This window comes from Oreochromis niloticus, linkage group LG10 (assembly GCF_001858045.2).
Source record: "Oreochromis niloticus isolate F11D_XX linkage group LG10, O_niloticus_UMD_NMBU, whole genome shotgun sequence".
NCBI lineage: Eukaryota > Metazoa > Chordata > Actinopteri > Cichliformes > Cichlidae > Oreochromis > Oreochromis niloticus.
Genome location: NC_031975.2, coordinates 13,110,364 through 13,136,174, shown reverse-complemented (window position 1 = coordinate 13,136,174; position 25,811 = coordinate 13,110,364). Strand labels below are relative to the sequence as shown.

At 42.1% G+C, this 25,811-nt stretch overlaps 3 protein-coding genes across 8 annotated transcripts in view; 1 reads left to right on the top strand and 2 right to left on the bottom strand.

Moving 5' to 3' along the window:
* The first annotated feature begins 873 nt into the window (after nt 1-873).
* dnajc18 (DnaJ (Hsp40) homolog, subfamily C, member 18) lies at nt 874-11,040 on the top strand. Of its 2 annotated transcripts, XM_003446830.5 has the most exons (8): nt 876-1,393; nt 2,080-2,248; nt 4,362-4,507; nt 5,050-5,256; nt 5,488-5,600; nt 5,874-5,983; nt 6,101-6,273; nt 9,122-11,040. In XM_003446830.5, exons 1-8 carry the CDS (start codon nt 1,267-1,269, stop codon nt 9,244-9,246), a joined length of 1,170 nt encoding a protein of 389 aa, XP_003446878.1. In that variant the 5' UTR covers nt 876-1,266; the 3' UTR covers nt 9,247-11,040. The 2 variants fall into 2 exon arrangements, with proteins under 2 accessions (XP_025766654.1, XP_003446878.1); XM_025910869.1 differs by lacking the exon at nt 6,101-6,273 and having other exon boundaries at nt 874-1,393; nt 9,122-10,194.
* brd8a (bromodomain containing 8a) overlaps nt 10,760-25,811 on the bottom strand; it is a 21,143-nt gene continuing 6,091 nt past the window's right edge. For 2 of the 5 annotated variants that reach the window (XM_005472147.4, XM_025910868.1), the window contains 12 exons: nt 24,010-24,195; nt 23,497-23,587; nt 22,962-23,111; nt 22,572-22,747; nt 22,016-22,463; nt 21,863-21,906; nt 21,462-21,730; nt 20,834-20,926; nt 20,683-20,751; nt 20,312-20,594; nt 13,535-13,579; nt 10,760-13,389 (listed from right to left, as the gene is read on the bottom strand). In XM_005472147.4, the coding sequence (XP_005472204.1) occupies nt 13,330-13,389; nt 13,535-13,579; nt 20,312-20,594; nt 20,683-20,751; nt 20,834-20,926; nt 21,462-21,730; nt 21,863-21,906; nt 22,016-22,463; nt 22,572-22,747; nt 22,962-23,111; nt 23,497-23,587; nt 24,010-24,195 (1,914 nt within the window). In that variant the 3' untranslated portion in view covers nt 10,760-13,329. Of the gene's footprint in view, nt 13,390-13,534; nt 13,580-20,261; nt 20,595-20,682; nt 20,752-20,833; nt 20,927-21,461; nt 21,731-21,862; nt 21,907-22,015; nt 22,464-22,571; nt 22,748-22,961; nt 23,112-23,496; nt 23,588-24,009; nt 24,196-25,811 lie in introns of all 5 variants that reach the window. The other 3 variants (XM_025910867.1, XM_003446766.5, XR_269527.4) reach the window with 2 other exon arrangements.
* On the bottom strand, nt 13,580-17,084 carry LOC112848041 (uncharacterized). The gene is made up of 2 exons (XM_025910870.1): nt 16,791-17,084; nt 13,580-15,591 (listed from the first exon to the last, which is right to left on the bottom strand). Exons 1-2 carry the CDS (start codon nt 17,053-17,055, stop codon nt 14,852-14,854), a joined length of 1,005 nt encoding a protein of 334 aa, XP_025766655.1. The 5' UTR covers nt 17,056-17,084; the 3' UTR covers nt 13,580-14,851.

The window sequence follows — 25,811 nt, the reverse complement described above, 5'->3', positions numbered from 1 at the left end:
CAGGAACTGTGTGATCGTATCATGTCAACATGGATCAAAATCTCTGAGGAATATTTCAAGCACCTTGTTGAAATCTGTACAACATAGAATTAAAGCAGTTATGAAAGCAAGAAGAGGTCCAATCCTGTATTAGGAAGGCATACTTTATCACCATAACAGTAATCTAGCATTAAGACTTTCTTTAAAAACTTTAATTTTCCAATATAAGACTGTTATTTTACAGTGTACCCACTGTTATCTACAACATGTTTTTACTGAAAAAATATTACATTACTCTGGTGTAGAATAATATAAACTATAGAAACTATAATAATATCAAATATTTGGTTGCCATGACATTGCTATTGTCAAAAACAGCTCATTACTGTAAAATGTGTTAAAGTACTGTAAAGCTGTTGCAAATGTTAAGGCAGATTCTCAGTATGCCTTTTTATTTCAATGCTCCAGAATGCTGAAGTCAAATTATTTATCTCTATTAACTAGAAAAAATATGTACTGTATGTACAGTACAGTATTTGATTACGCTTCTTTACATCTAATTAAGTGTGCCTTATTTTATGCCATAAACAAAAGCAATCATGATAGTGAGTCATTGTCACAGATATATAGACAATTATATGTAGTTTTGTGCGTTGAAGCTTTTTGTTCAGAACAACGTACAGTTCAATGTACAGTAATTTTAACGCTTACAGCAGGACTTAGAACTAAACTCCCATTTTTTAACCAGGCAAGGGAGGGAGATGGGATTTTACTCAGAATGCAGATTAATCAAAAAGCTCGACTACCAGAAGTTATTTGTTCAGATGCTTTTCCTTGTGCATATATACACTTGCATGTTTTTTTTAAAGGCACATTTTAAACCTTATTACACCGGATATGACGCCACCACGGTCTCGCCTCCGTCGCTTGTCCATCACTGGACGGAGAGATCCCTTTAATTTGATAAGGTGGCTCTTTAAACGCCACTAAAACAGACAAACAGTCAATTTCAAGACTCTCAGCTTAAATAATGGCGCAGCTGCAGGCCTGTTTGCAGCCTCACAACCACCGCCACCGTCTGCTAATCGGATAGAGACGAGGACTTTGAGTGACTGCAGGATTGCGCCTTGCTAATGTTACGCAGCTGCTGTCTGTAACCAAAGCTAGTCGGCTATCTAACGTTAGCTGAAGCGGCTCCGCTTTGCCATATGATATAGACGCTCAGTGTACAGGGACAAACCTGAGCAGAAAGCGACTTGCTCCGCTAAATAGCCCAATACCGCTGACATGGACAAAGAAGAAGCAGACCGGCTGATAGAGAAGGCCAAGCTGTGTTTACGGTCAGGACGGAAAGATCGGGCGTTGCAGCTGCTATATGAGGCGCAGAACATTTACCCCAGCACCCGGGCCAGAGGTAAAATTAGCTGACGCGCATACTGCAGTCACGGCCAGATTATTTGCTAACGTCGGCCCAGTACTTAACATTTTCCAAAAAATAAACTGTAGTAAACATATATTCAGATGGATGGGTGGATGCACAGAACGGCTATTTTAGATTAGGACTCGCCACCTAGCTTTGATATTATTTATATATTGATACATGCTGATTTGGGGCTTCAAACTATGGGACAGCGTTGTGTTTAGAAAAAAAATCTTTGTGTAACTTGTAATTTTCAGTGGAATGATTATGCTGTCATGGATTACTTTAAGCTCATTGAACATAACGTGTAAGACAGCCCATCTTGCAGCATTATGCACGATGCACAGGTAATGTCACCCTACCCTACATACAGACGAAAGAAAAGACCAAGATCAACAAGGTAAGAAACACTGTGAATCAAACACTGTGACCTTCAAGTTCTCCAATTAAAAACCTGTGGCAGATTTTGAAGGGATTCCACTGACAGCACCTTCATTTTTAAAACATCAATTTCAGCAGGAAAGATGGTCTTCCGTCCCCTGGAGTCTTAGAGATAAATTACCATGGCCACTAACAATAATTTTCCTTTCTTGTTTAAACATGTGCCATCTTCTTTCTTCCCTTTTTTTTCCTTTATCTGGATTTTCAGCTGATTGTCAACTGTTGCTGCTGTTTTGTAGTGCTGATAGATGCCATACTGAGAAATGGAGGCGGTGCCGCTCCAGAAACAAACCATGTGCCCCCACCGACAGGATGGCGAGATGAGGACATTGGAACCAGTGAAACAAATAATGCAAGTGGTGACGAGAAGAAGAGCTACACCGAGGAGCAGCGCCAAGGTGTTCTCAGGTGACTGTTTACTATTTTAAACTTCTATATTCATTTCAATTGTCATCAATTGGTCTTAATTTGCAAATGCATGTGAATTTAAATAAATTGTTGTATTTCTGGAAAATAAAATCCTCCTTGGCTTACAACTCAGATTGTTTACCTGCAGGCAGGTGAAGTGTTCTCAAGTATGATTAGTCAGTCAGAAAACAGAACATTTCCAAAACTAAAAATCTTGTCCCTTTGCAGCGAGATCCTGCATATTTTCCTTTTGAAATCTATAGAGATTCCTGGTACCAGAGCTCTTGTTTATACACTAGATTACCAAAAGTGTTCACTCAGCTATTCACACCTATGGGCAATTTAGAATCACCAGTTAACCTAACCCTCCTAACAGCATGTCTTTGGGCTGTGTGAGGAAGCTGAAGTACTCGGAGAAAACAAACACGGGGAGTACATGCAGACTTCGAGCAGAAAGGCCCCAGCCAGATGTTGGATTTAAACCCATGACTTTCTTACTGTGAAGCAACAGTCTAACCACTGTACCACCATTCTGCCTGCCATAGGGTGAGAGGCACTGTACAACCTGGACAGGTCACTAGTCTCCTGCAGGGCTAAGGAGAGATGGACAACCATGGCGGCTGGGATAGGTTCCAGCCTCCCAGCGACCCTGAATTGAAAAAGCGGAAGAGAATGGATGGATGGATTCAGTCGCCCATTCCAATCATTGAATTCAGGTGTTCCAGTTACTTCAATGGCCATAAGTGTATAAAATCAAAGACTCAGGCATGCAGACGACTACTCCAAACATTTATGAAAAAATGCGTTTCTCTCGGTGAATCCCATCATGATACCATGATAGGATGCCACCTGTGCAACAACCCCAGTCATGAAATTTCTTCCTTACTAAATATTCAGCAGTCAGCTGTGTGACTGGGTATGACAGGCAATCAGCCACGAAGTGGAAGGCCCCATAGGGACCATGTAACGTGAGGCGAAGAATCCTCAAAGGTCAACAACTAAAGACTTCCAAACTTCATGTGGCCTTGAGATTAGCTCAAGAACAATGTGTGGAGAGCTTCATGGAATGAGTTTCCATGGAAACAGCTGCATCTAGGCATTACATCACCAAGCTCAATGCATAGCATCAGATGCAGTGACATAAAGCACGCTGCCACTGGACTCTAGAGCAATGGAGATGCGTTCTCTGGAGTGACAAATTGCACTTCTTCTTTTGGCAATCCAAAAGACAAGTCTGGGTTTAGGGGTTGCCAGGACAACAGTACTTGACTAAACACATTGTGCCAAGTGTAAAGTTTGGTGAAGGGGGGGTTATTGTGAGGGATTGCTTTTCACGAGTTGGGCTTGGCCCCTTAGTTTCAGTGAAAGGAACTGTTAACACTTCAGTATTCCAACACATTCTGGACAATTCCATGCTCCCAGCTTTGTGGGAACAGTTTGGTCATGACCCCTCCCTGTTCCACCATGACTGTGCACCAGCGCACAAAGCAAGATCCATAAAGACGTGGATGAACAAGTTTGTTTTGTAAGAACTTGACTGGCCTGGACAGAGTGCTGGCCTCAACCCGTTAGAACACCTCTGGGATGAATTAGAGTGGAGACTTTGAGCCAGGCCTTCTCGTCCAACATCAGTGTCTGACCTCACAAATGTGCTTCTAGAAGAATGGTCAAAAATTCCCTTAAACACTCATAAACCTTGTGGAAAGCCTTCCCAGAAGAATTGAAGCTTTTGCAAAGGGTGTGCCTACAAAATACTAAGTTTTATGGATTAAGAATGGTTTTTCACTCTACTTCATAAGTGTGTGAAGGCAGAGAAGCAAATACTTTTGGCAGTATAGTGTATTTTCCTTCTAAAACTTTATGGAGATTCCCAGTAACAGAGCTCTTGGTTATATGCTCCTCATCAAAGCTTAACCATGCGCCATTGATTGGTCTCCATCCTACAAAACAATGCTCTGTTAGCAAAACATGCCACTACATTCACTGCTGTCACGTTCCTTGACTAAGTATTATGTTTTACTCAAAGCGGAACAGATATGCAGTAACAGAAAGAAGAGGTCATAAGAAGCCTGGAGATATTTGATATGCATTACAATTCTCCCCCCCTTTGCAGGATAAAGAATTGTAAGGACTTTTATGAGATTCTCGGCGTGCACAAAAGTGCCAGCGATGAAGATTTGAAGAAGGCCTACAGGAAGTTGGCCCTGAAATTTCACCCTGACAAGAACTTTGCTCCGGGAGCCACAGATGCTTTCAAAGGTACGAGCTTTGGCGATAAAAAAGCAAAATGAGCTTTTATTGCCCAGTTCATTGTATTCTACCAAATGCAGAAATTTATAAAGGCTCACCAAAGTTAGAGGTTGTGGTCCGCTCAGCAGCTGAAACCTCGTGCGGGTAGTGTCTCATTTAAAATGGATTTTATCAGGGCTTTAAGCTTTCGCAGCTTTGAAATGTTTTTTTTGTGTGTGTGTGTGTTTTTTAGGCAGTTTGTATTCATTTATGACTGTGAGGTGCAGAGGGAGAGACATGAGACACACTGCAGATATTGATCCAAAGATGAACATTAAAGTCCAGTCAAATCTGTTTGGAAATCCAAGAAAATGTTTCTCGGAGCTCTTTGCATGAGAATCAGCACCGATTTTGTTCACTATTAAATCTGGCTGTCATAACAGCCTGTATGGCCATAAGTACAGGAGCTGCTCATTTGAATCCACTGTTTTGCTCTTTTCCTAGCTCTGTTGCTGCTTATTTTTTTGCTTTGGACTTCATGCATCGCAAATTTTTCCCCTCTCTCCCTACAGCAATAGGTAATGCATATGCAGTGCTGAGCAATCCAGAGAAGAGGCGGCAGTATGATCAGTATGGAGATCAGTCTGCAAGTATGAACGCACCCCAGCAATCCACCCACAGTCGGCACGGACACTACCGCAGCTTCCACAGGGACTTCGAGGCTGACATTTCCCCCGAGGAGCTCTTCAACATGTTCTTCGGAGGAAGGTTTCCCACAGGTATGATGGGAGGGAAGGTTACTGAAAAGGTCACTATTCCAGGTGGCTTTTAGTGGGCAATTTGTAATAAATTTGCAATTTAAATATTTCCAATAGAGCTTCCAACAAATGAAAACACAATGAGCAGCAGTATTAGTATTTATGGTTAATTTTGACTGCTTTATTTTAGGTATATTACATGCTTTTTTTTATGTTTAAGTGCCGATTCCATAGAACTGTGTCTCTCTACAGGAAATATCCATGTGTACACCAACCAGGGAGCCTCCTACTCTCAGTTTTATCAGCCTCGTCGTCGACGTGCTCATGAAAGGCGCGAGGAGGTGGTGGAGGAAAATCAGAGTCAGGTCAGTGACTCACTAAGCATGAGGAGAAATCCCTGTTAAACAGCCTCAATATTATGTTGTTGTCGTCTTTAATTCTTTGATCATGAGTCTACAGAAAAGCATTGAAAGGTTCTGGAATTCCTTTTTAACATGACTGTATCCCTTAAGTTACTGTTTCTGCTCGTATTCCAAAGACGTAGAAATACCGCGCTGGCATGAGTGCGGCGTAATCATTGCAGCCTACATACAGTATTGCATGCTTTGTAAACTGCGCTGATTTCTATCTTCCCACAGAACACCTTCACAGCTCTTCTGCAGCTTCTCCCCGTGTTGGTGCTAATCCTCATATCAGTGTTTACTCAGATGATGGCCACTAACCCGCCCTACAGTCTCTTCTATAAGCCGTGAGTCTGTTTGACAACATATGGGTCTCACTGCTGTGATTTTTAGCCATCCTAAGGGTTTTGACATGCTTGACGCTGTAAATCCACTGAATTAATTTGGTTTGGTTTTGGTTTCAGAGCCATGGGGCTAGTGGTGTCCAGGGAAACGCAGCACATGGGTGTACCATACTATGTAGACAAGGGTTTTGAGAAGGAATACCGTGGCGCTGCACTGCAGGAGCTCGAGAAAACCATCGAGAACGACTATATTGAACACCTGCAGAGCAGCTGCTGGAAAGAAAAACAGCAAAGTAAGCAAACAGGTTCTTTGTTTAGATGGGGAGTATAAACTGCTGGGCCAAAAAAAAAAAAATCCCCACCCGCTTAATATTTAATTAGATTGCCTTTAGCTTTGGTGATGGCCTACATTTGCTGTGGCATAAATTTTGATAAGCTTTTACAGTGTTAAGACATTCATTTCCATCCAGAGTTGCATTAATTTTTTTGCCAAAATCTTGGATTGATGATGGTAGAGTCAGACAACTATGTGGGCTTTCTTGAGCCATGCTTTCAAACCTTGAGCCTAACATTGGTATTACCATTTTGGAATATGCCTGTGCCATCATGAAATGGAAAAAAAAAAAAAAGTCCATTGATTGGGGATAAGTGGTTTTCTTAAGGCTACACAGCTAAATAATTATTTGAGCAGTGAGTTCTGTTATTTTTTTTTTTTTTATTAATAATTTCACCTAACACATAAGTAATCTCTGATTAGATTCATTTATTTTATTTTTTTATTTTGACCCCATTCCTTTCTCAAAGATGATGATTCACCACTATGCTTACAGGTTTTAGTAGTCTTGGACAGTTCTTGACCCAATTTTAGATTGTTGTTGTTTTTTTTTTTTTTTAAATTTAGTATATTAGTATGCAGTAGGGATGGGTACCGGTGTCCGGTGCCATGATGGCACCGGTTCTGACATAAACGGTAGTAGCCAGACCGAAAAGCAGTGCACATTTCGGTGCTTTATTTCGGTGCTTTTTTTTTCCTGAGCCAATTCTAGCCAATCATTTTACGTTTCCGAGGATAGTAGGCGGGGCCAGGTACGTACGTTCTTTTAGAGCAGAGCTACAGATTAAAAATGTCCAAGGAGAAGCGATCAAAAGTCTGGCTGTACTTCACAGCCAAAGATGCAAACTCAGCAGCCTGCAACAAGTGCTTTAAGCTGATACTGTGATACTGTCAAAGGAGGTAACACCTCAAATCTGATGAAACACCTGGCGACGCATAGCGGTTTTTTTTAAAGCTGAGAAATTTGCCGTGTTTGATAGCTTGCTGCGAGACCTCACACCGTGCACATCTACTGCGGGTGTGGTGCCTGTTATCGGACCCGGAGTTAGCAACATCCCCCAAAAACCCGAAGAGTAGAGTCCTGGCCCCTAGCCCTGCCAGTGTAGCAGAAATGATGAGGATGATGATGGCAGCAGCAGCCGTTCTCCTCTGCGTGAGTAGCTTCATGTTGTTCGTGTGTAATTAACGTTGAGTACGCTAACCACATTATTACATTAATGCATGTAAGGTGAACTAGCAAACACCGTCGTAGTTACATGCGGCTGTCTTCTTGTTTGATGGTAGATACTCCCTTCACCCTGGCCAAAAAGGCTAAAATGACCAAAGAAAAAGTGGAAAACAGTTAAACATGAGAGGTTTTTGGACAAAGTTTGTGTTTTTTTTCCATTGTTTAAGCACTGCTTCCAGCCAAGAGTGATACCATATATGCCCTATAGCTGCAGAAAAGGCTAACATTGTTATCTTTTTACAAAAAAAACAGCTGAACATGAGAGGCTTTTGGACCAATTTTGTGTTCTCCATTCTTTAAGCACCGGTTTGAGCACCGTTTAAGCACCGGCACCGTTTCAAAAGTACCGGTTTGGCACCGGTATCGGATAAAACCTAAACGATACCCATCCCTAGTATGCAGGGCAATAATTTTCTGAAACTAAGTATCATCTTCTCCACTACCTCAAGATATGTCTTCCAAAGTTGTTATTTAAGAAATAAGAAAATACTCAGTGAAATAGTTTGTTTAATAATCTACTGCAAACTCAAATATACAAATCACTGCAGTAATTATCTGGAAGGCCCCCTTACTTTTTTGTAAGGGAGGGGCAGTGTACATTACTGCTAATTTGTTAAAGTTCAGATCCTTAACATCCTCAACATTGTATTCAGTTTAAATTGTAAAAACAATCTGAAGCCCAGGAAAATGTAGAGTTTGTCTTTTATGGCTGCCCCTCTCTAAGCCTGGTTCTGCTAGAGGTTTCTTTCTGTTAAAAGGAAATTTTTCCTTCCTACTGTTGCCAAGTGCTTAATCAAAGGGTGTTATTTTATTTCTCTATTATTGTATGGTCTTAACTTACAATATAAAGCTCCTTGAGGCGACTGTTGTTGTGATTTGAAACTATATAAATCAAATTGAAAATGGGACTAAATTTCCATATCTGTGTGATGATTCAACTGCTGCAGAGATTTTTGCTGGTAGAGGATTGTACCTGCTTCCCAGAGTTTCTGCCACACTCCCATGCTGTAGATAAAAGATTGACGTAGCTAATGTTAGCTAGCTTGGTGCATCTATAGACGGTGCAGATGCCTCACAGAGACATAGGGTCCTGCTAATTAGTGCTGACATGTAAGATCAATTTCACAGAGACAAAAACTGAGAGCAGGCTTAACCACATTCAGATCCATGTTTTTTGTCACATGACTATTAAAATGATCCAACAGCAAAAACATGGTCCAGAGGGTTCAGAGCAGTGAATCAGATTAGCTTAGGTGATGCTGATCAGTCATACTTAGCTGCTTGTGCCTGTACTTCCCTGTCACTAAAGCAGCCACACCCCTCAACATTCATGAATCTCCCTTACAGTTGTAATAAAGTACGTTTTTGTAGCCAGCCTCAAGTGACCATTTGAGGAACTGCAGTTTTTTGGGTTTTTTTTTTTTTGTTTTTTTTGTTTTTTTTTGGTCCTGCTCTCGATCTTTAGTAGTGTTTCTCACTGCAGGATAAAACCAACTGTTTCCATCTATTTCTCTGTTTATGGTAAGCTACATTACCAGTCTGCTGCAGCTTCATATTTGTCATTCCGTTTCCTTTGCAGAATCAGACCTGGCAAACCTCGGACAGCTGTACCGAGACGATCGCTTAAAGCAGAAGGCGGAGACAATGAGGCTGGAAAACTGTGAGAAACTGCATCGACTGGTTGGGCGTCAGAGAGGAAAATGAGGACTCTCGGAGAGGAGAAAGTGTTTCTTTACAGACTTTACAATAATGTATTTTACCTAAGTGTGTAATTTATCCAATCTGGCCACTTTGTGAGGAAATCTCTTTGGGTACAGCACAACCAGTGGGAGATTATGCCGCTGGGAACGATGTGCCTTCTCTCCTCATTCGATAGTAGAAAGTGAAGTTGCATGTTAGCTGCCGGCCCTAGCTGTGGTGGTAGCTGTGACAGGTGCGGAGTCACTGTGGAAGCGTGTACAACGTCTCAGAGCCTTTAAACTTTCTTATAGAAATGGCATGACATAAGGGGGCTCCCTTTGGGGTTACAAAGGCAGTTGTATGTTCACACATACATGTTTTATCTGGTTGGGTTTTGTAGTTCACCTGTATTTATTTTGGATGTTTCTGTGTCCTTGCTCAAATTTTAGGTGTATTTATTTAGTAGATGATAGAGGAAACATCCAATTTTCTCTCCTGTTAGAAATGAAGTACAGTGTACTGTAGTCTTTTATTTTTAGTCTGCAACATTTTATTTATGATTGAAACATAGACAAATCACTCATTTGGACCTCGAGCAATAGGAGGCACAGTAACATTTTACAGAATATGCTGTTTTCTGTTTGTGCTGCCAAAAAAAGGAGCTGCTTCCTACAGCAGAGCTTCAGGCTCCCTGCGTCAGCGCTTGCATAGGTGTTTATTGTGTTGGTCATTTAGGAATGGCAGTTCAGCCGAAAGAAAAGGCAGTTCAGTGTTTCCTGCTGTATATGGGAATCTTCACTATAAGCAGTTTGTATAGTTTTATGGAGTTTAAATGGCTTGCAATACAGTTTTGTGTTTGTTTTCCTAACTGAAAGCTCAGATGCTTCCAGAAAAATGGGTTTTCAGCTCAAATCTAGATATTTTATAAATCCGATACCCGTAATTTCTTCTGATCTTTTATAACAATAATGATAATTTAAAAATAAACGTTAAAAAAAACCAACCTAATATATAAGAATTGAATGGTTATGATTAGAAAGCCTAATCCGATAGTGGTAGCTTCAGTCAGTAGTGGCTGGGAGTTTTTCAAAGAAACAAGCACGAAGCTGCTTTGTCTCTTTGTGCTAGCAGTCGTAGTCCTCCGATGCACTGCTGCCTCCCGGTGTCATTTTGTAAATAACGGAGACTGTTAAACTCCTTGGAGACTTTGTTTTCCACAGCTAACTTGTGAGTATGATCATTTCATCCAGACAGAAACCAAAATTGGGATTTTTACTTGCCATGTTCTGGTCAAATCACGTCATCATTAATGTGATTCTAACTTATGGAGCCCTTTTTTCTTCAATATATATATATTTTTTAAATAAAAAAGCTCAGCTCACACAAACCCTATACAGACATTAATACTTGTTGCTGCGCACTAGGACTGCCAGACTGCCTTAGCTGTTGTCATACTTGTGAAATATTCAGGTTCACCTCAAGCACTTTTTAAGTTCATATTAACTCCATATTGTTACTGTTGCATGCATCTTTGTGATTTTTTTTTTTTTTTTTTTTTTTTTTTTTTTTTTTTTAAATTAGTTGCAAATTAAATTTTTGGCTAATACATCTTCATGACTGCTGAAATTATAAATGTCAACTGTCAGAATATATTCAGATCCACACTGGAAATCACAAACATGTAAATGATATTATATTTACTGTGATACACACGAGTCAGGGTTTGGTATTAATCAGTGCAGACATACCCCTTGAGTAAGAACTGCAAAGTTAAGCTTTCAGCCAAAAATACCACAAAATTAAAGAATAATCAGAAAATCTTCTCGGTCTGTCTGGTTTCTTTTTCACGGTGGCTCTTTGAATGCATCACTTCATGTTAAGCTGCTATTTAAGAACCAGCTCTTAATTTCTAACTAATAATCATGGATTTCAAAACTATATCACACAAAAAATATCAAACGGTGAGCTTCAGCTTCACTGTTTACTGGGTCTGAACCTAATTTGCATTGTAGCCGTGATGCAAACTGTTCAAACTGGACTCAAAAAGTCTTCAGATGTTTTCACTTTTTTCAAATGATTTCATTGTAATTTAACTTTGAATTGCTGTATTTTTCCTCTCATTCTTCACTCTAACCCTTATACAGAAGCATATACAGTAAAAGGTCCCACAGTTCACTCCATGTCAGGATAAAAACCAAGTCAGTGGATTCAAATAACTCTGTAGTTTTTAGATAAAATTGTGGCGAGGCTTAAATAGTGACAAAGGTATCGAACTGTTTCTCGAGCTGTCGCTTGTGAAATAGAAACATTTTAGAAACTCTAAGATTCTTCCTGGAGTTCGCCCCACAGCCAAACAGAGAAGCCAAGCAAGAAGGGCCTTCATCCAGGTCGTGACCAAGCACCCAATGGTCAACAGTTTCAGACGTAATCTTCACAGATGGGAAAGCCAGAGTTGCTTCAGTCCACTGACTGTCCTTGAGCGGCTGAGCCAGAACCCAGATGTGACGCTCATGACACTGGTAGAGAGAACTAGAGATGGCAGTTATCCAATCTGATAAAGCCTGAAAGGATTTGCCTGGAAAAATGGAATAACCTGCCTTTATCCAGGTGTGCAAAGTCTGTAGACTTAGCCAAACAGATAAAAAGCTTTTAAAGCTATCAACAAAACTTCTGCAGAGCACTGAGTAAAAGATCTAAAGGCTTTTGTAAATCAAATACTTGTGATTTAGACTTTCAGACAAATTTTGGGGGGGAAAAATCTGGCATGCTTTTGCTTGGTTATGGGAAATTTATTGTATATTGATGGGTTTTTGTTTTTTTTTTTAATCTTGAAAATTAAAAGTGTGGAAAAAGTGACAGGGTCTTAAAATCTTCTCAAAGCACTGTAAACGCTTATCTAAGACGAGTTGTTTGTTAAGCAGACCAAATGTACAAACTGAGAACGTCTCGTACTTTGAATTACATAAAAACCAAACATTTGTCTGCTTTTGCATATTTACAAGGAAGAGCGAGGACAGAGTAGCATCATGAGCTACTAAACCTGGAAATATCTTGGCTTGGGTTCTATAAAAGTTACAAGCTTTATTCATTGGGTCATTAATACTGAACATGATTGAAGAAAAGCAAGTGGGAACGCTGTGAAAAACGCTGCATCTCCTTCGGTGTGCGCACAGGGTTTAGTATTAGTGTTCCTTAAAGCCAGTCCTGAAAAATACTACAAGCTTCCAAATTCAATTACGGTGCATGAAACATCAGCCTCGCAGCAAAAAAGGGGAATTTCACTCTGACAAAAACAAAAAAAGCCAACTGTTCTCACCGATTTGTGCGCACATAGCTTGCATGAGAGTTTGTGATTGGCTCTAACAGTGACCGCTGTGGTCGGTTTTGGGTTGGCACAGTGGAAACGTTTTGTGCAAATTCAAGTATAACGTAACAGCTTTTTTTTTTTAACAGACTTTAAAGTAAACAACAGTTTAGAAATGTAACACTTAATCAAAAGCACTGAGTATGTAGTAGAATAAGCATGTAGGTACTGTTTCACAGAAGTGTCACATTGATAAAATAAATCCAACACAAACATTACAGTAATGCTAAAAAAAAAAAAGATATCAAAGTCTTAAAATTAGATTAAAATTTGTTTTACACCTGCAGTGAAAACACTTCTGTTTGAAATCAACATGCCCCTCTGGCCAGACTTTTTGCCCTCTGGACGCTAATCTAGGGATCAACTTCAAGCCCAGTTAATTCAATTTTCAGCCCAACTGTATAATAGGAGCATTTTTTTTAAAACATCTCTACATCCCCATGAACTTCAGAGCAGGTTACGTCTGAGTGATGTGCAGCTATATCTATGAAAGGTCTGACATGGTCTTTCAGGATGCTCCCACTCTAATCTGGGATTATACTTTATGTAATCCACGACTGTATGGCTGTCTCAGAACAAATTAGCATCTCCACACTGCAGTCTATCCTTTTAATCTAGAGTGCAAGCAAAGGTTACACTGCACCATACGCAGAGCCACAATCTGTGCAACTGAGAGACAATGAGATCAGTCTTTTCACTTTATCTCAGGGACACCATACTGGTACAATATCATACTGATGGTTTCATTTCTTCATTTTGAGGTCAGCTTCTATGGCACTACGGCGCCCTCTGGTGCCTCCATCCTGCAGTGGAAGTGGGGAAAAAAACATTTAGTCTGAACTTTAAGAGACTAAATGAAATATTTTAATAAAGTCTTCTTTGTTTGTTTGTCTTCTTTGTTTGAATATATGTAACTGCAGTTTTAAAGGTAGTAAGGAGGGTACTTACAAAAAGAGAAAGAAGGAAGGCAGGGGAAGACATGGACACAGTGTCCTGTAAGAGGAAAATGACAGATAAGAGCTGCAACTCAGTAGTGTGCTGAAAAATCTCAAACAGGAGCAAAATAATACAAAGAGAGAGACAACACGGTACATTCAGCTAGAGGAAAACTGGAGACAAGCTTTCAAAACACACATTAACTGCTATAACACTAGTACTACATTTACTATGTTTTGTTGCTGCCCTGCCATTAGGTTACAGGACGATGGCACATGTTTAGCTCAGGATCTTTATATCATGTAAGCTACGGATATACGGCACTGCAGGAAGCTTTAGTCATCTCCTACCTTTCAGTGATTTCGAGGTTCCCATTAACATCAGTATGCTATGACACATCATTATTTAACTCTTTAAACTTTCCTATCTTCAAATGGGTTATCTGTAATCAGAATATTTAAAGAAACAGAAAAAGACATTCTGCCATACTAGATGACCTGGAGGAAAAATCCTTTATTTCACCAAATACTTTGGGTGTAAGTAACATTGAAAGCCATTGTTAAAAATGAAAAAATACGTATTTTAGATAGTATGGTCTGTAGCATAAGTGTTTTAAAATCATTATTAGTTTAGCAGTTCTTTATGCAGTGCTTTTGTCACGGAAATGTGATACGTCTTTTATAAATCAAACTAAAGCTGATTGAACAGTAGCTTTAATTCATTAGACCTAATATCCAGCAGTCTGCTTTCATAGTAAACACTCATTGAATGCTGTGGATAAACTATAAGCACATAAAGGCTTCAGACAATAACTTGAGGTTACTCTATTCCGTAACCTCTGTTCTCTGATAACATGAGTGAGGCGTCTCACTGTGGGGAACGCTCTCTCAGCGTTGTCCTCAGAAGCCTCTGTCATTACTCCAGCCAGCATTGGCTGGAGTAATGACGCTTGTGTCAGGGAGGGGCCACCCTCCTCCCTATAAAAGGGTGTGACGCAGCGTCACCCGTCATTCAAGATAAGCTCACCTCTTCCTCGCTTCGTGCAAGGAGGGTGATCTGGTGAGACACCTCACTCATGTTATCAAAGATATGCAGACTCCCGTATTGCCAGGTAAGCCCATCTGAACGACTGACTGCCAACTTAGGTCTCGTGGGGACCCAAACATAACACAGTGTGGGCTAGAGATGGTGCAGTGACATCCAACCTGTAAAACCTTGGTCAAGGTCAAAGGTGAAGCCCAGCTCGCTGCTGCACATATCTCCTCTATAGAGACACCCCTAAAAAGGGCCCAAGAGGTTGCTATGCTTGAATAAGCCAATTGGATTGCCTCAACAATCCAGTGGGAAATGCGTATAGGTACATAAAGCCTTAACTGGACAGACAGCATCTAGGCGCTCCTGTTCAGGGGAGGAGAAAGGAGGAGGGCAAAAAGCTTCCAGCTCCAATGGGGTGCATTGGAGATAAGGATTTTGGGGCACAAAGGCCAGATTTGGCCTGAGTATGACTCTAGAGTTATCCCGCGTGAATCGGGTGCACTGTTTGTGTATCGACAGCGCATGAATATCGCTGATATGCTTCGCAGATGCGAGAGCCAGGAGCAATGCAGTCTTCAAAGACAGGATTTTTATTTCCACCTGGCTTAGTGGCTCAAATGGTGGCTGTGAAACTGCCCCCAGCACCAGGGATAAATCCCATGTGGGGACGAGAGGTTTAGAAACCGGGTGGAGTTGTTGTGCCCCTTTCATAAAATAGCGGACTAGCGGGTGATGGCTCACTGGGCCATCCACGAAGCCCACATGACAGGCTGAAATGGCTGCTAGATATACTTTAATTGTGGAAAAGGCCTTTCCTTTATCTAACAGTTCCTGGAGAAAGGAGAGAATTGTTGTCATAGAGCACTGAAAGGAGAGAGTGTGAGACTTTCCATACCACTCCTCAAATACCCACCTTGGGGCGATCAATATTATTGTTAGCCCTCTCTCTCTCACTGTGGTTAGAGTGGGAGAAATTAAAGCCAGTGGAGGGAACGCATAAAGTAGAGCATGTGGCCAATTGTGAGCCAATGCATCTACCGCTAACTTTCTGCTTCTTAATTCAGATAAAACTGAGGTTATTGTACTCGGCCCTGAAAATCTTAGAACTATGGTATCTAAGCAGATTCTTACTCTGGATGGCATTACCTCGGCCTCCAGTAATACTGTGAGGAACCTTGGAGTCATTTTTGACCAGGACATGTCCTTCAATGCACATATTAAACAAATATGTAAGACTGCTTTCTTCCATTTGCGCAACATCTCTAAAATTAGAAATATCCTGTCTCAGAGTGACGCTGAAAAAGTAGTTCATGCATTTATTACTTCCAGGCTGGACTACTGTAATTCTTTATTATCAGGATGTCCTAAAAACTCACTGAAAAGCCTTCAGCTGATCCAAAATGCTGCAGCAAGGGTACTGACAGGGACTAGAAAGAGAGAGCATATTTCTCCTGTTTTGGCTTCCCTTCATTGGCTTCCTGTTAAATCCAGAATTGAATTCAAAATCCTGCTCCTCACATACAAAGTCTTAAATAATCAGGCCCCATCTTATCTTAATGACCTTGTAGTACCATATCACCCCATTAGAGCACTTCGCTCTCGCTCTGCAGGCTTACTTGTTGTTCCTAGAGTATTTAAAAGTAGAATGGGAGGCAGAGCCTTCAGTTTTCAGGCCCCTCTTCTGTGGAACCAGCTTCCAGTTTGGATTCAGGAGACAGACACTATCTCTACTTTCAAGATTAGGCTTAAAACTTTCCTTTTTGCTAAAGCATATAGTTAGGGCTGGACCAGGTGACCCTGAATCCTCCCTTAGTTATGCTGCAATAGACGTAGGCTGCCGGGGATTCCCATGATGCATTGAGTTTTTCCCTTCCACTCACCTTTCTCACTCACTATGTGTTAATAGACCTCTCTGCATCGAATCATATCTGTTATTAATCTCTGTCTCTCTTCCACAGCATGTCTTTATCCTGTTTTCCTTCTTCACCCCAACCGGTCGCAGCAGATGGCCGCCCCTCCCTGAGCCTGGTTCTGCCGGAGGTTTCTTCCTGTTAAAAGGGAGTTTTTCCTTCCCACTGTCGCCAAAGTGCTTGCTCATAGGGGGTCATATGATTGTTGGGCTTTTCTCTGTATTTATTATTGTGCTATCTACTGTACAATATAAAGCGCCTTGAGGCGACTTTTGTTGTGATTTGGCGCTATATAAATAAAATTGAATTGAATTGAATTGAATCTACCCCTAGCGGAGCCTCCTGGTCCCTCAGGGAGAAATACAGTGGACACTGAGCGTTCTCCCTCGAGGCAAACAAGTCGACCTGTGGCTGGCCAAAGCGGGTCCAGATTTGGGTCACCACCTGTGGATGCAGGGTCCAGTCCCCGTACTGCGGGTTCCCCCTGGACATTAAGTCTGCTCCCAAGTTCAGAGCTCCTGGAATGGGAGTAGCTCTCAGTGACAACAGATTGATGCTGCTCCACATGATCAGTTTGCGAGCCAGCATGTGCAAACAACGGGACTGTAACCTGCCCTCTGTTGATGTACATCACAACAGTGGTGTTGTCTGTTCTAATCAGAACATGGTGGTTTCTTAACAGGGGAAGGAAGTGTCTCAGTGCCAGAAACAATTAAAGCCAGTTTATGTGAGCACCCCTCTGTCGTGAGTCCCAGTTGCCGCTCACTGCTCTGCCCTCGTGAGTGGCACCCCAGCCTGTGAGACTCGCGTCCGTGGTCACCACCTTTCTGGCTGTGAAAGCCCCAGTGACACCCCCTGAGTGAGAAATGTGGGATTTCTCCAACAGTGGAGTGCTGGCGCAATATCTGCTGTCACTCTGATATGGTGGTGGGCATGGCGCTTTCGATTCAGTCTCAGTGATGCAACCCATTGCTCAAACTCCCTCATATGCAGTCTGCCTACTGGAATGACCGCCAGTGAAGACACCATTAATCCCAGCATCTGCAGGCATCTTCTGAATGGGAGATATCTTCCCATCTGAAAAATGCCGGCATGTGATAGCATTTTTTTGACTCTATTCACTGAGAGACACGCTATGTGCGAGGTGGAGTTTAGAGCTATTCCTATGAAAGAGATGGCCTGAGCTGGCTGCAGGACACTCTTTTCATAGTTCATGGTGAAACCCAGAGCCATCAGGTGATCCACTGTCAACATGGCGTTTTCTCTTCCCATTATTTCTGACTCTGATAGCAGCAGCCAATCGTCTATGTATGTTGCTATGCAGATGCCCCGCCTCTTCAATGGGGCTATGGCTGCTTCTGTGCATTTGACAAATACCCGAGGGCTCAGTGAGAGACCAAACGGCAGGACCTGGTACTGGTACATTCTGCCCTGAAACACAAATCACAAGAAGTTTCTGTGAGGCGGGTAAATAGGGATGTGAAAATATGCGTCCTTCAGGTCTATTGATGTAAACCAATCGCCTGGGCGAACTACATGCAACAGAGTGGTGGTTGTCAACATCCTGAATTTGTATGACCTCAGATGCTGATTCAGAGCCCGTAGGTCCAGTATCGGACGCAGTCCCCCTCCCCTCTTGGGCACAAGAAAATACTTTGAGTCAAAGCCGCATTGGCTCTGCTCCTGCGGTATTTTTCGTACTGCTCCCTTTGATAGCAAGGTAGATATTTCTTCTTGCAGAATCCTGGCTGATTCGCCTTTTGCAAGAGAGAAAATCACTCTGTGAAATCAGGGAGGGGTGGTTGCAAATGGTAGCCTCGCTCTAATGTCCTCACAATCCATTCTGGCGTAGCAAGAGCTCGCCATCTCTCTTTTCTTGCTGACAGCGGCCCCAAAGTCAGGCACTCCACAGTAGACGGGGCTTTGGTTCTCTCTTGTGGTGGCATCGGGCTTCGCAGCAGTGTGGTCCTGGAGCTCCGCCGAGTAGGCTAGCAGGAGCGATGAAGCGTTCAATGCCCTCACAGTGGTGGCAACAGATTTATACGCCTTGTCAGCCAGGGAGGACTGCAGGAGTTCGGCCTTGGAGGGCAGGGATGGACCAGATGACATGGAAAGTTTCTGGTTTGGGTGGAGATGAGAAGTAACCAGATTCTCCACTGTGAGAATTTGGAAGATGCCCTTCTCCTTCATTCCAGCGCAGTCAAACCCCGACGCTCCCTGCACAGGGTTGGGTGACAAAAATGGCTTTGCCCAGCAGCGTGTGACCTTGTCCATGCATTCGGGGAAAAGCAGCAGTACCTGCTTAGTAGTGCGCTTTGCTCTGGGGAGCCTTTTACCCTCGTATCGTGAGGTGGAGGTCTCCGTTGTCACCTTGGGCCATGGGATTGCCAGCTTTTCAGCTGCCCGTTTTGCAACGTCAAATAGCTCCATGCCTCGGGACTGTGTGCCGGGGTTATCGGCCCCTTGACTCGCAGAATTCCGACCAGAGGGGGCAAAGAAAACGTCGTCATCCTCATCCGAGACTAGATGTTCCAACGCTCCCTCAGAGGATTCGCTGAGTAGCTCGTCTTTAGCCTCGAGGGAATCAGACAACATAGCTTCGCAGCTGGCCTCGGCATTGTCCACCAGCAGGAGGACGATATCCATCTCATCACCCCAGCTGGAGTCTGGTGTGACTGACTCAGTGTGCTCCATCGGTGCACTGATTGGAGACAGGATTGGGTCTGGCTAGCCTATGATGAAGGCTTTTCAGGGTAAAGCGAGCGCAGTGTTCGCATGAACCCGGTGTTGAAATAGCCACTTGGGCGTGTTGCAGCCCAAGGCACATCACACAAGCGTCATGTGTATCTGAGCCTGAGATTTTGCAACCACAGGGGCAAATTCTGAAGAAGCGAAAAGAGGAAACTGAATGACGGGTGACGCTGCGTCACACCCTTTTATCCGGTCTTTAAGTGTGATGTCATTAGCCGTGCCTGGGCCCAAACTCCGCTGCAGGTCCATAAGTCAAACGATCACTGCAGCATTACTGAGAGTTGAAAAACTGTCTAAATTCTTTCATCTGTAATAAAATGATTAGTGTGGCTGCTCTAGCAGGTGTAACAATTAAGTTTAACATCCAGGCATCCACGAAAACAGAATTTATGAAATTTAAGGAGTTAGAAGTTAGCAGGAAGTTAGCTCACTAGTTTCCATCTAAATATAAGATACCATGTTCTGACTGAGGGATTTATGAAATAAATTAAGACGTACAGCTCTGCCATCACTTCCGACATAAATGAAGACAGGAAAGTAAACAGCAGTGACGTTTGTAGGGTTACTGAAGTTTGGCTAGCTGGTATATAATGTGCTACGTGATCGCTAGCAACACAGCTATGTTAGCATAACATAAACAGTGAAGCTGGAGGACGAACGCTAACGAACGTAGGACTTTTTTCCATTTAATAAAAGTTAACATGAGGGTTCCCAAAGGTTAGGGGCAAATGCAGTCGCATGGCAGGATCCTGTAAACGGACCAAACTTCAGTCAGGAGAAAAACTGAGATAATCCATCCACAATACAAAGTTAGTCATTAAAATACTACTGCATGGGCTAAGCTGTAGTTACATGTAAGGTTTTAAAAACTGAGCTTTAAAATGATTAGCGGTAATAAAAACCGAGAGAAATCACTGACTGGTTTTAGGGGCTTGTTGAGCCAATGGCTACCTAAGAAGAACTGATTTAAAATCAAACGTCATGCTTTGGAAAATGGCCATCAAATAGTTTGGCATCACTTTCTTCTACCTTTGTTGTCTCACCCTTTTCTCTTCTTCTGTACTGTGCTTTTGTCAAAACTCTAGTGAAGCACCTTGTCAGTAGAGTCCTGTTTGCGCGTGCTCTCACGGCCTCTCAGGCTCTTGGCGCTGATACCAGATTCTGACGTCTCCATGATGAGCTGGGTAGCTAGAAACTGTTGGATCTGCTCCAGGACGTCACGCTGCATCTCCAGAGCCATGTGGTACACGTCGTGGTCCAGGCTGTTGTACATGACTGCGTTCTGAAACATCAGCATGATGTCCCTCTGGAACTCGGCAGTGGTCCGTATCAGACCGTTCTCGATGTTCTTCTTTATGGTTGCCAGGTCCATGGGCCTGGAGAACAAGAAGAGAAGACAGTTCTGTCTGAGATGTTTTTCTTCTAAAGCTCCAGTAAAGTGATACAAAAATATTCTTTGCTTACCTGTGCACAATACTGTGGTATCCAGGTGCAATCTCTTCTGTTACTGGCTGAAGGAAGACATTTGCATACCTACAACAGGTTTACACGACGCGTTACACAAAAATATCGGAGACTGTGCATTTAGTGTTAAAGTTATGAATCAGATTCTGACCTGTGATTGGCTGCTGCTCGCCACACAAGCATAATGGCTTTCTTCCAGATTTTGTGAGCCTGTAGAGCCTCCAGATCCTCACTGCACACAGAACTGCATGTTGAAGGTCAAAAAAAGGAAGTCGTATGAATGCAGAAACTGATCTGCTGCAAAGTCAGTATTCTTACACCATCAGCACCATCTAGAGCAGGCGTCTGAAACTCGCGGCCGGAGGCCACTTGCCCCACTTGTGTCACCCCTACTTGCAGCCCGTATATTGACAAATGTGTACACTTATGTCTGGATTTTTATTTTGTTAAAAACAAACAAAGTTATAGCAGAAGTGCTGCCATGTGTCTGGCCAGAAAGAGAGTACCAATTTGTTTATTTGGTAGTTTAATGAAAGGCTTCAGTGAGAAAAAAAAATTCATTCGCATTTGCAGTTTTTTCTTGTTATACAATATTTGACATTTAAAAAACAAACAAAACACCACATTTTCGGAAATATTTGTGGGTGTTTTCTTGTTTGTTTGTTTTGTACTACTTGAACACTAAAGTGGTCCTCCAATGAGATGACAGTGCCAGCAGTGGCCCACAGCTCATTTAAGATTGAGACCCCTGATCTAGAGTATAAATGCATTTCACTTACAACTGCGAAGAAGCTGGACTGCTGGGGATGGAGTCTGCAGTTGTATGGAGCTGCAGTGAAGAGGAAGCCGTATGGAGGCTGTATCCATCCTCACTCTCACTGGCCGCCGGTTCTAGCTCAGTTTCGCCGTCTGGCTCTGATAGGAATTCTTCCACCCCATCACCCACTTCTTCTCCACACACCTCTGGCCCATTAACTTTGTTTTGCAGGTTAGTCCCCGAGGCCTTCTCTCCTCCCCCAACAGTTATTGTGTCCTCCCTCTTTGTCTCCTGCAAAAATGTAAAAAGGCACAGACAGATTCAAACAAAACTGAAAGTGCCGGGTTACTGTGGAGCACACTGCACATTTTAGTACAGCAATTACAAGCATCATGCTTGCTTTGTCCTCATACAGTGCTATACCTTTGGATGCCTTTCTGTCAGTGGGTTATCTTCTAATACCGAGTCTGTCAAGATAGTAGAAATGAATAATAAGGTTTGCAAAATGCATAGTTTGATGCAAACTTCATGTTATGTGGCAAGGCAGTACAAATGCTTAAGCATGGATGTTCGTACCTCCGTGGATTTTTTCAGGGATTTGCTGTGCCCACTTCTCACGTTCACATTTTACGGATGACATTTGGGTTTTTGAGTGCACCGCCTCTCCGGTCTCTCTCACTGCTGCAGACTGTGGAGGCGTTCCACTGCGGTAGTGCTCCAAAATCTTTGAGTCGCATCCAGATGAGGAAGAGGGAGGAATGCTCCTCAGTCCCACAGGAAATCCTGCAAGATGGTTATCTTGACTGTTGCGAAAAGAAGAGAGTGAAGCTTCTGTCCTCTCCTCCAAGCTACAGTGAAGAGATGAAGACTGTATAGCCCCAGTGGGCACTGTGGGGTTGTGTGGCTCATGAGGCTGGAAAGGCCCAGAATCCCAGGCAGCAGACAGAGCGTGGCCATTTTCTTCACAAAGGGACAGAGCAGCCTCAACTGCAGCTGCATCCAAAGCATCAGCAGCTTCATCAGCCTACAAAAACGAAACATACAACGAATACTCATATTGTAAAAAATTAAAAAAAATAAAAACAGGTCTCGTAAATTATTTAATGTAACCTAAACAGTAAGGTTTATTGACTTTTAGAACCTTCTCTTCAATGATGGCAATGATGTCCCCCACTGTCTTCAGGTCCAGCTCATCTCCCATGTATGACACAGTCACATCGTCCTCACTGAGCTCTGACACCTTATCTTCTACCATAGAGGAGACAGGCTGGCATCCAGGAGCCACAGATGGCACCATCACATTTACCTCTGCATGAATGCAACAACTGATTTACTATCTGTTTAATATTTCAACACCATGACTCTAAATTCTTATTTGGTATAGCATTATTACATCTTTGCTAGTTTAGAGCAGGTGGCCAAGAACAGATCTGATCAACAGGTCACAATTAAATCCTCTGTATACAATGCAAAGTTTGTGACATTAAGAATGTGAGGGTGTTGGAATAGAAAGTGGACAGACCTGCACTTGCTGAGATGTTTGATTCAGCAGGAACAGGAGTGGTGGCAGAGAGAGGAACGCTGGAGGCAGAATCTGCACTGACCATAAAACCTAATGGAGGGGAAAACTGGGCGGGGCCTGCTTCCAGGAGACGGGACAACATCGGGGCACCTGTCATGCAAGTATTCACGCACGCATTAACACATGAAGTGCAGAGCTCTGACAAAGCACCTCAGGCTATCAGATGGCCAGAGTATTAGCAAACATTTGTGACAATGGCATCACCAGATAGCACCCATGCATTCAGAGTTCAAGAGTAAAACCAACAATTATAAAACATGTTCAAAGAGCTAAAGATAAGAAGACCTCTAGGACGCTTTTTCCTGTGTCAAAGGGGGTTCTACTGAATGCTTTTTTTACTGGTATGGTAATCTGTTGCTTTGTGAGACATTTCTGTTTATCGAAATCCGAAAAGTAAGATTTGCTTTTGTAACAAGACATACAAAACTCAGACATTTTAACAGAGATCAATAGTGATCAAACACAGCATCTGTACCTGCTGCCTGAGAGAGAGGCTGACAAGGTGGAGCCAGCTGCAAGTCATGTGCTCCTGACACATTACCTGTGGACACGTCACCATCTCCAATCTGAGATAAAGATGCATACACAAATCAAACACGTCTAAAACATGAAGCAGTGCTGTTTAATAATAAATCTGTTACTCATTAACAGGCAGGGCAGAGTAGCTGGTGTTTTTTTTATCCCATCAGTGGTGTCTGATCAGTACTGGATTTTTAAGGCCAGTGCCAATAAAGAGAGTAGGCAAAATGGTTTCTTCTTCACACATCACAGTCCAGGATATGTGAAGTGAATTTTATATATACAGTGATTTTAAACAGAATCCAAATCTAAACGATAACAGAGAACTGTAAGGAGACAGAATGGATAGCCAAATTATTAGACACCCTCTAAAGCAGAGGAATTCTTCACGTGATCATATAAAGGTAGACTGCCCTGCAGTCTTATACAAGTTAATTATTGGCATATATATTAAAGCCCTTCAACACACCAATCTGGAATTTGTGGCCAATATACTGCCTTTCTTCAGTAACTCTGACAGGAGGGGAGATGGTGGTGGTGTGGCTTTCTGACACAGTAACTTCTTTTGGGTGGGGTCCTCTAGCAGGGACCCGTGGTTGATGTCATCATTACCAGAAGGCTCAGTAAATGTCATTAGCCTGGCTGTTCCAGAAGCCTAGAGACAGACAGAGGGAAACGTGAAGTTTTATTAGGATTTCAGATGTAGTTATTATCAAAATATGTTTTCTTTTTTGTCTCTGAAGGGAACATTCAAAAGTATTAGACTCATTTCCAAAACAAAAACAGTCATTTTCTATGCCTTACATCCCATATAGCACTCCTGGTAAGTTACTTTAAACACCTAAAGTGAATTTTTTTTTAGGTATTATGAGCCCGACTTTAGCAAATCTAAATTTGTGGCACACAAGAAACGCATTACATTACATCTACTAGGTATATACTGGACATATAATGAAGGACATTATATCTGCTGAGAGTTGTGGTGAAATAGATAGTTTAAATTTGTGACTATTTAGCAATTTTTCTTAATAGCACACTTTGTCTTGGTGTAAACTACATGTGTGTAAATATATAAATATTAGTAACAGACGGATCATAGCATGGGCCAAGCAGGCACATTCCCAGGAAGACATTTGCATATCTACAACATACCAAAGGTGACTCTTCTCAGTAAGATTTCTTTCATGAATACAGTATTATTGTTTTTTTTCTTTAATATTTTTATAAAAGGATTTTAAAATTCTAGTATGATGATAAAATAGATGGAATGTTTTGTAAATTAGCCAATCAAGTCACAATGACAAATCAAATGTCAATTGGGTGGTTAATGAGGAGAAATCGGTCCGTGGGGGAAAAAGACGCATTTAGCAAGTTTGCAAAGTGTTAACTGGCAGGAGCCATCCTGGTGCTACAGTCGTGATTACTGTAGAAGACCTGGATGCTAAAACTATATCTACATTGGAAATGATTTGCCCCTCTTGCATCATTTTGAGGCTGACGGCTGGACGCCTGCAGACATTCAAAATCCGGCTGCCTAGGTAACCCTCTAATCTACAGATAACGACAGGATTATTAGCCCACCAATGAAAATCTATTAGTATTAGTAAATAAGTAAGTATTTCCCAAGTGCTGTTAAACCTGGAAAAGAGTTTTTAGGACTTTTTAAGAATAAAACACCCACGTTTTATTTATGATCCTTACATTATTTTACTTTAACACAGAAACAAAATTATTTCATAAAAACAGAAACTACCAGGGTTAAAATTATTAGCTCCCCTGATGCTAACGGTCAATTGTGTATCCTTGTTGCTAGATAACAGCCTGCAGTCAACTGTTGTAGTTTTCAGCAAGTCTCGCATGCGTCTCCTGAGCAATCTCAGCCCAATTTTCTTTGGTGAATCTCTCAAGATCCTTCAGATTTGATGCTTTCCAGGCACGGACCTTGGTCTTCAGTTCACCCCACAGATTTCCAATAGGATTCAAGTCAGGGCTTCGACATGCCAGTCAGTTATGTTCACTTTGGTCTTCTGGAGGTAGTTCTTCAGAAGAATTGTTTTAGGTTGTGCTGGAAGGTAAAGCAACGACCCAGACTCGGTTTTGTTGCTTGTGGAGGTTTTCTTTCATAATCTTCACATATTCTTCTTCCTTCATGATTCCTTCCACCTTTACAAGATTTCCAGCTCCAGACGCACTGAAATCTCCCCACAGCGTTTCACTGTGGGGACGGTGTTCTTTGGCTTGTATACTTCTCCCTTCTTTCTTCAAAAATAA